The 11,991-nt window shown below is 41.1% G+C and overlaps 1 protein-coding gene across 1 annotated transcript; it reads right to left on the bottom strand.

Moving 5' to 3' along the window:
* Window positions 1-8,642: 8,642 nt before the first annotated feature.
* LOC112193264 (amino acid transporter ANT1) lies at window positions 8,643-11,729 on the bottom strand. The gene is made up of 3 exons (XM_024333339.2): window positions 11,221-11,729; window positions 10,220-10,867; window positions 8,643-9,304 (listed from the first exon to the last, which is right to left on the bottom strand). The coding sequence occupies exons 1-3, from the start codon at window positions 11,431-11,433 to the stop codon at window positions 8,936-8,938; spliced, it is 1,230 nt and encodes a 409-aa protein (XP_024189107.1). The 5' UTR covers window positions 11,434-11,729; the 3' UTR covers window positions 8,643-8,935.
* Between the last annotated feature and the right edge of the window lie 262 nt (window positions 11,730-11,991).

Genomic DNA, 11,991 nt, shown 5'->3' with positions numbered 1-11,991 from the left:
CTAGTAGACCACTGCACAAGACTCTGAAAGCAAAATAAGACAAGAACGTCAACTGCACGGCGCCGCCCCGTTGCTAAAATGTGATTGCTTGTGAAGTCGAATGTAGCACCAACGTCGCTGCGCCTCCTGATAGGGCTTTGCTCCCAGATAGCGACTATCAGGCTCATCCGGTCGACATTATAGAGGATGATGGAGACTCTTTAGATTCTCACATCGCTTTGGTCCGTCCACCTAAGCTGAAAAGACCCGCAATCCAAGAAAGAAGGCATATTGGGAGCAGTAGTAGCAATAATAGCGAGGTACACTTTAAGCGTAAGAAGACCGATATCAGCCTTGACCCTACTTATTGCGATCTCAATGCTGAATATACTCTGAATACCGACTTTCTTGGTGACGTTCCAACTTCTTCACAACCGATGCTGCAACATAATGAGGTAACCCTCTTTTGGATTTGCGTCAGTTTTTTTTTTTTGGAACTTGAATTGTTCTTTTCCTATGTTTTTAGGGTGCAGAGATTGATGGTCACCACTTTGGGGAAATGATGACGCCTCTTCAGACCCTATGCGAGTTCCTTCTGCAGCGGAGCTTGAGGCTTACTCTTTACCCACGAAAGGAACATCCAATGCAAATAATGACTCACAGCAAATTGATCCTTCAGGTACAATTCTTAACTCTTGTGTATTTTTGTTGCACTTTAAGCCCCATTTTTTTAGCTAATGATACGTGTACAGGTCCACTTACCAAGGTGCATCTTCCTAATTCTCTGAACACCATAGCCTTTTCTGAGGCCTCTCTTGGTGGAGCTGCTATTATAGATGCCAGCCAAAGACTTCGTGATATTCGTCAACAAGCTGCTACTGCAGTTTGTGAACAAATTGAAGATATGATAATGAAGCACTCCTCAAAGACCATTCTTTCCAGCAAGGGGGAACTTGACAAGCTGATAGTTGAGCTTAGCCTTTATGGGATTGATCCTTCATCGTTAAGGGACAAAGTCGAAGGATTGTTAACTAGTGCTGACCAATACAACTTAGCACGGCTTGCTTGTTCACGCAAGGCTACTCCAGGCACACGCAATCAAGGTCTGGCTGACACAGAATCAGAAATTGCAAAGGTCATTTCAATTCATCAAGCTGACTCTGATCATCGCCAATCTGCACTCAAGTCTTTGGAGAAATTAAAAGAGGAGCAGCGAAAATTGGAGCAAACAGTGACTTTACTAGACGAGAGACTTCTACTACAGGAGAAGAAGCTTGTCGACCTAGAAAAAGAGAAGACTGAAATCCAAGAGACCCCCGAGGTGACCACTGCAGAGCTTGAGACGACAAAATCATTGCGAGATACTTTTGAGAACCACCGCAATAGCTTCAAGGGTTTGACTTGGGTGTGAAGGGCTGTTCTCCATTCGTAACTTATGATGATTTTTTTGTTCATTTTCCTTTATCACTTGTAATAGGTCAAACTTTGACAGTCATAACTTATTATAAAAATAAGTACTTTTCTACTTATTTACTTCATGAATAGTAAACAAACCCTTTATTTTTTATTTGATTTGACTGAACTTGGGATTATTATTCCTAAGTTGCCTACGTATCCTTCCAATGAAGGAATCAAGTCATCACGTAGTTCAAGGGTTTATGGATGAAGTGAATTTTTTGGTCCTTTTTTTTTTTGGCTTGAGCCACCCTTTCAGGTTTTCAACTCAACGGACTTTTTTTTTTTTTTTTTTTTTTTTTTTTTGTTTTTGTGTGCCATGTGCAGTTTAGGCTCGTGCTAGCTAGGAGAGTCTTCTTACTTTCTTCAAGCGTAGTACCTCTTCAGGAACTTTCCATTTATGGGGCCAATCCTCAGGCCATCTTCAGCCACAATTTTGTAGGCTCCATTGGTGTAGACTTCACGGACTACATAAGGTCCATCCCACTTTGACTTGAAATTAGGACCAGTCTTGTGTGTCATGATGATAGGTCTGCGCACGACAAGCACTAGATCACCAACTTGAAAGGATCTGGGTCGAACCCCTTTGTTGAAAGCTCGTGACATTCGAGCTTGATAGCATTCCAAGTGCTGTTGCACGTCAAGTCTCTTTTCATCTAAGGCTTCCAACTCCTGAAGGTGTAACTTGACGTTCTCTTCATCAGTCAGTCCTTCTTGCAAAGCAATCCTCAGAGATGGAATTTGTTTCTCCAAGGTAAGACAGCTTCAACACCATATACAAGGGAGTAAGGTGTAGCTTTCGTGGGAGTTTGATATGTCGTTCTATAGGCCCAGAGCACCTCGCCCATTCTTTCATGCCAATCCCTTTTTGTTTTGCTGAAAACTTTTTTTCAAAATGTTACATAATGTCTTGTTGAATGCTTCAGCCAAACCATTAGTCGGGGCATTGTACATAGAAGAAAAGTGTAGCTTGAAGTGATATTTCTCACAGAGTTTCTCCATGGCACTATTGGAAAAGTACTTAGCATTGTCTGTGATGATGCAGCGTGGAACACCATATCGTTGAATGATATTCCCTTTGATGAAGTCTATAACGTTTTCTTTCTTTATTTCCTTAAGCGGTACCGCCTCTGCCCACTTTGAAAAGGAATCCGTAACCGCTAGAATGTATGCGTGACTGGCAGAGGATTTTGGAGTTATGGGCCCTACAACATCAAGTCCCCACACATTGAAGGGGTAGGAAGTAATCGTTGGATGTTATGGCTCTGGTGGTTGATGAATGAAGTTTGCATGAAACTGGCAAGCTTGACACCTTTGTGCATACTCCATGCAATCTTTAACCATGGTGGGCCAATAGTAACCCATCCTCTTCACTTGAAAATGGAGCTTAGGACCTGACTAGTGAGCTCCGCATATTCCTGAATGAGCTTCCTCCATAGCCTTGGCCGCTTCCTCTTTCCCCAGACATCTAAGGAGCAATCCATCGAATGATCGTCAATAAAGAATTTCCTTGTAGTAGAAGAAGAGTGGTACTCTTCGTCTTATGTCTGAGCATTGCTTTGGGTCATCAGAAAGCTTATTTCGCTTGAGGTAATCAATCAACAGGTACCTCCAGTCATCAACATCAATCACGTAAATAGAGACAACATTGGAGTCTTCATGCCAAAGCTCAGAGATTGTAGGTACGACCCACCGTTGGCAGATTGGAAGGTGTATGATTTCATCCTCTGATAATACCAAAGTTGCTGCTAAGTTGGCCAAAGCGTCTGCTGTTTGATTGAAAATAAGGAACTAAATCCTCTTTCTTCACTTCATAGATAGTTAGTAATTGATCAACTACTAACTTCAAGTCTCCATACACCTCTAGATTTGAGATTTTCATTTCAACTGCAGTTTGTAGTCCCATAATTAGTGCTTGGTACTCAGCAACATTATTGGAACATAGTTCACTAAGTTAATAAAATTATTATTTTTGTACACGTGTCTGCATCTTGTTGTTTTCAGATTTCCGTATTTACAAAAGGGAGAAACAATAAAAAATAAAATGACAGATGACCTGAGTCTGTCAAATTTGACAGATGAAACCAAGAATTGTCATCCACGGTGGATTTGAAGGATGGGTTGAAGAGGAAGAGATCTGCCTTTTGTATCCGCTGAAGCTCCACAGTGGATTTTGACACCACCGTTGGAAATGCTCTAAGAGTGGTCTAAAAATATCAAATTTGAATGTCTAACTATAACTACTAGGGTTTTCACTCAGTCGGTTCGAATCAATTATAGGCCTTATCAACTTCAAAACCAAAGCTTTCAGTTTCAAATTAATGGACCTACCAATTATCAAACTAAAATTTTCAGTATTTAGTCAAAACTACCAAATTCAGTATTTCGGTTTTCAATATTACCAACTTTATAACAAATATTTTTTGTAATATAAATTAAAATGAACAATAGTATATTTTTTAATTTGATATATTGTCAAAACTTTGTATTCATCTCCCTTATCGGATTATAGCTCTTTTATGTACATATCACATCAAATTTTAGTCATGTTCTTCTAATCATTATTTTCAAAGGTTTCTCTCTTCCTCAAGAAACCCTAGAACCCCAAAACCGATTTCTTCAACAATTGCGCAATCAAGCTCGTCCGGCGGCACCGCGACCGGTGCTGGCCTCTGGCCTCGCCGACATCTTGGGTATGCTATCGGACGGGTCTTTGATCCGATCAGTTTCAAGGGTGCTCCATGGGTGGTTGTGCTTAAGATCGTTCCTGATGGCGTTTGGCTTGTGTTTTCTGGCTGCATCTCTAATCGGCGGCGTAGTCATGCTGATCAAGACCGGCGACATGGGTTCTCAATTAACGACGATAGGGTAGATGGTGAGGCGCTGCACCGGCATGATTCAGGATCGGATCCGCACTACTGGAGCTATGGCGGCGTGGCTGTTTTGGTCCACACTGCACAGCCGCGTAGATCTTGGCGTCATGGGTTGTGGTAGAGGGGATCGGGAGAAGGTGCTGGGCTTATGGCGTACAACATGGCGTTAGAAGATGATGGGCCGGGACCAAGCCCCCTTTATGGGCTCTGGAGTTGGACTACTCTTGGACGCTGTTGGGCTCACTATTTTGGGCTAGGGTTGTTGCCCTAGTTCTTTACTATGTTTTTAGCTTTGTCTTTAACAATAAATTCCTTGTTTTTAGAAAACTAAGCACCCATGTGCACTCTATGTCTCTCTAGCGCCTCTAGAGTAGTACTGAAGGAGGGTCACCGACTCACCGCTACCTCTATGTATTTGAATGTATAATGAGTAAGTCTATTTCTATGTACCACTTGTGGGTACTACCACTATCTTCTTGTTTGTCTATTTAAACGACAGCGAAAGGGTATGTAACGGCATATTCTGGCTTGTAATAAATATACTATTTCCCCTTTATTCAAAAAAAAAAATATTTAAGGATTTTTTACTAAGTTACTTAAAATATATGTACTACTAATCTAGTATTAGTAATAATGTTAATACTATTATGAAAATAATTATATTTTCTATTATGAAACTACAGTATATATAGTTAATATTAATAAGGTAAGTCTTGTTGACACCCATGTTGAAACAAAAACCCGCTGTGGAGCTCCATAAAACCCAGAACCTCTTGGTCTAGGGTTTGGCAAACTTTTGCTCATCCGGTGGCGGCTCGATGATCGGTCTGGGTTCGCCTTGCCGCTCTGGTTCGCTGCCGGACGGGTTTGAATGCTATGTTGCTCGGGTAGTACTAGAAAGCGATCCTTCGCTCAAGGTGTGGTCGAATGGCTGGGTTCTAAGCTTCGTACGACGGCCTATGCGTAGTGGTGTATGTCATACAGGGATGACTGGTGTCGGCATGGACTCTGCTGATCAGCGGCGATGATCGTCTAATGGTCCGAGCAGGCAGGGGCGGATCCACATAGAGCCCAGCTTGGGCACTTGCCTAGACTGGATTTTTTATTTTACATTGATTTGGTATAGGCAAGAGATGTGAAAATGGTAAAAATAGGGCAAAACAAGGTGAATTAGGGAAGAAAATGGCAGAAATTAGGCAAAAACAAGGCAAAATCTTCACAATTGCCTCCAAATCCTGCAGCTTCTCTCTAATTTTCCTCCCTTCCCCTCCTGCCATTGACTTGCCTTACCTGAAAAAAATTTCTGGATCCGCCCCTGTGAGCGGGTATGGTTCTGAGGAGCTATGTGATAGTGAAGTCTATGGGATCTGGCAGCGGCATGTTGGTGGGAGTGTTTGCACGGTAGTGGTGTCTGCTGGATCTGATCGGCGAGGCTTGGGGAGTAGATAGATGGGAAAGGTGGCGCGGCTGGCTGTGGTGGAGGAGGGTGCTACACGGATCATGTACGATGGGTTGGAGTGTGGGCTTGGCTAGCTATCCTGCTGGGCCTAGAGTTTTGGGCTTCTCTTTTTGAGCTGCTGGGCCTTTAACTTGGACTAGGGCTTTGGCCCTTGGTCCAACACTATGTTTTTAGCTTTTTCTCTAATTATAATAAATTTCCTTGTATTAGGAACCTATTGAGTGTAGTTTGGCTTGTCTATTCGCTATGTTTTCATAGTTTATAGGCTTGCTTTTAAGTGAGCGATAAATTCAAATATAGTAAGTCTGTCCTATGTACCACTGTGGCTCCTCCACAAATCCTTGTTCTGGCCATTGTTATGTGTCAGCGGGTGGGTATATAATGGCCTTCTTGGCATGCACTATTATCAATGGAATTACCATTATTTCAAAAAATATAAGTTAATATTTAAATAATCGGTAGATTTGGTATTTATCCAAACCAAACCAACTTTTTCGATAATATTCGATTTCGGTTTTATCAGTTTCAATTACCAAAAATTCGGTTTACCAAGTCTAAAATATCGGTTCGTATTCGGTCGGTTCGATAATAACCAAACCAAATGGCAGCCTTAATAACTTCCCTTTCTATTTTGAGGGGCCGTGACCACTTACCCAATTTGAGCCTAAAAATTGCCCACTTACTCCACTAAAAGTTTTTTACTCTCATTTACCCAATCTAACATCTATTGACAGTATTGCCTTAATTTTAATTAACAACTACTCCTCTCTCTCTCTCTCTCTCTCTCTCTCTCTCTCTCTCTCTCTCTCTCTCTCTCTCTCTCTCTCTCTCTCTCTCTCTCTCTCTCTCTCTCCCCCCTCCCTTCTCCGGTCTCTCCTCCCGGAGGAGTCATACTGTCTGACCCGAATTCCTAACTGCTTCGAGTCTCCACTGACTCTAGCAACGTTGGCGATGAGCGAGACTTCTCCGTGCCATGCCGTCGTCCTCCATCTCTGAGTGGTGGCGCACTATTTGACTCTACACCGACCAGATCGGGGCCGATTGGTTTCCTCTCTCTCTTCGATCCTGACCACCACCGCCACGAGAAGAAGACACAAGAAGAAGAGGATCATTGAAATTGCAGCCTCTGCAAGTCCTAGAGTCGAGGACGAGTGGGTAAAGAGAGCCTTGATGGCTCTGATTCATCCTTCTACGCACCAACAGAGGCGAAGAGCCGGGTTCCATCCACGGCAGAGCCAACTCTCATGTCCAAGGCCGATACTGAGTGAAGGATTGGTAGAGAGGAAGTCCCGCGCGGGGGGGGGGGGGGGGGTGGAAGGCTGAAGTTTGCTCCGATCTGGTGCCCAGAGCAACTTCTGGGTGGCCATTTTTTTTTTTTGGTATACTGTGAGCTCTGAGAATGGGGAAGGGAAAAAAAAAAGTGAACATGTAGAATTAAACATATAAATTGATCAATTATGTCTGTAGTGTATTCATTTTGGTTTTGAGAGTTTATGTAATTCACTGGAAGACAATAATATAATTATTGGAGGGCAAAATATGATTATTGGGGGCAATAATTATTAGGAAGAAATAATATAATTATTGGAAGGCAATAATTTGATTATTGGGAGACAATAATATGTTTATTGGGGGGCAATAAAATTGGAAGCTGGAATCCGGCCACCAGTCCACTGGCTGGATTCTAGTCACCAGTTGCTGGATTCCGCCACTAGAGTCAGCTGCCGACCGCCGGTCACCGGAGTCCGGCAAGGTCTCCGATGACTTCTCTCTCTAAGTGATAAAGAATGAGAGGGTAAAACTGTCCTAAAAATAAATAAAAAGTAATAAAAAAATACTTAATTGGGTATTAAGGCAAAATATATATAAAATATTGTGTAAGTGGACAATCTCTTAGAATGTTTGGGTAAGTGGGGTTAATTAACCCCAAAATTAGATAAATGATCATTTCCCCTTCTATTTTCTAGCTTTTTGGCTTTTAATTCCCTAAACTCCTCTTTTTCCTTGAGGTGATTCCATATCACATAAGGCCATGATGAGTCAGCTTCCCCGCCGAAGGCTCACCTCACCTAATTCAATATAAACAGGTTTATCATGCGATTGAGAAGACACAATCGGTTTATATAAATATATGGCCCCTAGATGGCTAGATGCATTAGCTAAGCAGGAACACTTTATCAAAGAACTTGAACTTGTTCTTCATTTACAATCTTCTTTTCAGTTGTAATCGAAACAGAATTTCTTTATTGAAAAAGAAAGAGATGGCAATTACTGCTTTTCTTGTTCTGATATTTTGTCTACGCCTGCAACCATGGACAGTAGGATTTTGGAACACTATCTCGAGAAAAAGATAATGTTCCACTTCCAAGCGGTGACGAACCGTTTTATCTTTTTCTCGAGATAGTTACGGAGAGTAGACAAAATATCAGAACAACTGAACAAGCAAAGCAATAATTGCCATCTGGAAACAAGTTTTGTCTTGAATAAGTTCATACTGGAAATTATGAGAATGTAAGCACAAGCAATTGAAATTGGAGTAAATTAAGAGAACGATGCAGGATGTGAGATAACATTCAGATGTTAAGAACTGTGTGCTCGGAGGCAGAGTACACTGAACAATCAATGGAGTCGCCATCAGGTTATCGAGTACGCTACATTGAGTTTATTTTGGTTAATATGCTACACACTTGTGTTTATCAAATTACAGCTAGCATGAGTCGCTACATTGTTCCCTGGAGTGAATAGCATCACTCCTCGGCTAGAGCAATCAGAATGTGATACTTTCCTTGCATATAAGGATTGTGATAAGGATACTTCATCAGTCACCTCTCCATCTCTATCCACCCCTTACAAACAATCAAACACAACTGAGAAGATGAAGAAGATAAAAGCAAGGCATAATCACACTGAGCAGACATGACAAGTCGGGGGAAGACCTGTTCACATCTAAGAAAAAACATTGAAGTCCATATTTGTATAGCACTACAGTGACAACCAATTAGATACAACATTAGAAGAATTGTGCTACATTTAATTTAGATACCAGACACAAAATACAGTATCTTTTGAAGGTTGTCTCCTCCTACACTTTCTATTCATCTGTGTCTTGCATGTAAAGTACAAATTCATCAATGGCTGCAACTGAGTCTCTGTGTTTTGAGCGATCAGTTTATATACCGTCTACGGCATTGAAAGTACCATATACAGCAAAAAGTAATCCACACAGTAAAATGAAGAAATCCAAGGTTTTCTGCCAGAACTGTAGGGAAGAACCGAATAACGTTAAATGAAATGTGGCTGGCAAAACAAATGATATCAGTGCGCATACTGTACTTCCCACAAGTGAGGCAAACACTGCAAATCCTGGCACACATGAGGCCAAGACAGCCAACACCATCACCACCATTGCTCGACTCATGTATACTCCCAATTTTCCCATTCTTGTAGGTGAATCTTTTGTTAAGTTTCCCTCTATGATCTCATTTATTGGGTGGAGCATGATCGGGAATGTAAATATTAAACCCAAGCACAAGCCAATCTGTAGCCAGACAAAGAAAAGTTCAGCAAAACTAGGACCTATTATCTATCTAACTACAGTAGTATAATAAAAAGGAACATGTGATTGTAACAAAATTAAATGGAAATTGATTGCTGTATTAACAGTTTGGTAAGATATTACGATTACTAAAAAGCTTATAACTCAATAAATTCAATACAAACTGATATTACACATCAAGGAAATTTATAATCATATTTGACTGCATAGTGCTGAAGAAGACACATGGTGGTCATGCTCAAAATAGACTCCAGAAAATTTGAAAAATGAATGAGCTTTCTACAGTAAATTGACCAAATGGAAGTGACTAGAGAGGAGAAAAGTGCAATAAACCCAGACTTAGATTATAAACCTTATTATGTAACAAACATAGTGTGAAACTCACATAGGTACTGCAACTTTTTAGCGATGTCTTCTTATCAGATATATATTGTATGCTGGTAAACTATACAATCTGCTTACCAAAAAGTAAGCAATCAGAATACTATTAACACAATGTCGGAGAAGTTAAAGTACACCTAAAGTACTAGAAAGTGCACTTATTTCTGAATTTTAGAACATGCTAGGACATGGTATGGTTGATAAGCACACCTCCGACCAAGATTTTGCCAACAGAAAACTTTGCATACAAAAAATCCATGTATCAAGTGCAATATTTAAAAGGGACCTATTCATTTCTAAATTCTAAAAGAAAACTCAGGCATAGTTCAATTGTTCATTCAAAAGAAAAGGAGGTCCTGAGTTCTCAAATCTCCTCCCTAAATGCTTTATTGGAACATCTAAATTCAACAAGACACCCTTACCATGGAAAAAGCGCAAGCAAGTAAAAGTACAAGTACAGAGTTAGAATATAAATCACTGTTTGAAAACAGAAGGCTGAAGGTTAGAGTACGTTACCTGAACGGCTATGGATGACCAATTTCGGGGGAGATTGAGAGTGATAATGTCTCTCGTTTGATCACCGTAAGCCATGTATCCAAAGAATCCAAATAAAGCGTACACAATGCTTATCCCTGTGAAAGTCTGAGCAAGCAACCTTGGGAACTGGGTTTTATCTTTCATAGAGGCTTCCAAAGCCAATGTCATCCCGAACCCCTCAAAACAAAACACTGCCACGCCTCCTGCAAATGGCAACCCTCCTACATTTGATGTGATCGCCGTCCTATCCCTAAAAGAAAACTCACCCTCTACTGCTTGCTGTATGTCTTGCTTCACCACAATTGCCATAGCCAACAAATTGCAGATGGCAGCAAAGATACTGAAGGGTGCTAAAGCAGATAGACTACCTATCCAAGATAACCCAATTTCCACTGGCACTAGCAAAAATATACAGGAATTAACCGACAGTCCATGGCCATTGAACATGGATGAAATATTTTGTCCTACAAACACAAGATACGCCACAGCGCCCCCGCATTGAGCAATCAAAATCAAGGATTCAGTCAGATAACGACCTTTCCTTCCCATGCATTCATACCCCAAATCACCATAAGACTTTTTAATCATTGAATCTTCTTCCGATGCAAATTTCTCCCTACATTGCACCTATTCATTTCACCACATCACACCATAAAAAATATCAAACTTTGGCACAAACTAAAATATTGTCATAATGAACAATGAAGCAAACAAGACATGATCCTGTTTCACCTAAAAAAAAAAAAAAAACTAGTCTACTATATATGGTCTACAAGAACATTGATCTCTTGGCAAATATTGCAATTCGTACGATTGATCAGTATCCTGGTCGATAATTTAACATCTTATATAGTTAAATTAACATGTTTATAGCAACACAACGTATCACTCAATCTAGCACTAGCACCGTAACTTGGAAATCACAATTTCTAATGAAAAATGGAATAAAAGAGCCAGAAAAGCAACTGAAACGAACTTACAAGGAGGAGCATGCAGTAATATGTTGTAAGACCGGTGACAATAACGCCGAGCGAGCCAGCAAGCCAACCAGCGATTCGCAAAGCATACGGAAGGCCCAAGACGCCGGTCCCAACAACCGAGACGATTATGTTTCCGAGCGTCTGAGCCTTGGAAGCCCCCACAGCCTTTTCGAGCAGAGGAACCCCCGCAGCGCTTGGTTTTCCGCCCGCCATTGATTACAGTATTGACTGAGACTGAAAATGAGTGAGACCCTGAATTATATATGGAGAAAGATAGTATATTTGAATCGGGGTGGACCAGAATCAGAGGGAATCTGATGACCTTGTGGTTGCTGTCAGAGAATGGTTGTTTGCGTTTATTATTACGTTTTACGTTGTCCAGATTAGAATGATAATGGAGTAGACTTTCTTATTGGATTCCTTCTTGTTTGGAAGAAAATGTCACGCAAGTCACGATTATGGTGAGGAACTTGGTCATGGATGGAGGCATTGTCTGAATTGGAAACACAAACAGAAACGGTGGGGTAGAAGTGGGACGTAGGCGAGCACGAGTCTGAGGGTCACATAATTCCATGAGCCACCGCCCAGTGCCCACTATGGATGTTTTGACTCATCTCCGCGTGGCAATATCTCCGACGTACGTTAAACAAGTAGGACCAGACTATGAGCAAGAGACGTAAGAGTGTAAGACTGCTTGTTCTCACTTCTCACGTTCTCTAAAGAGTCTAATCAAACAAAGACTCATGTTTTTTTTTTTTTTTTTTTGGTGGT

The sequence above is a fragment of the Rosa chinensis genome, chromosome 3, assembly GCF_002994745.2.
Source record: "Rosa chinensis cultivar Old Blush chromosome 3, RchiOBHm-V2, whole genome shotgun sequence".
Taxonomy (NCBI): Eukaryota; Viridiplantae; Streptophyta; class Magnoliopsida; order Rosales; family Rosaceae; genus Rosa; species Rosa chinensis.
This window is presented reverse-complemented; position numbering and strand designations above follow the sequence as displayed.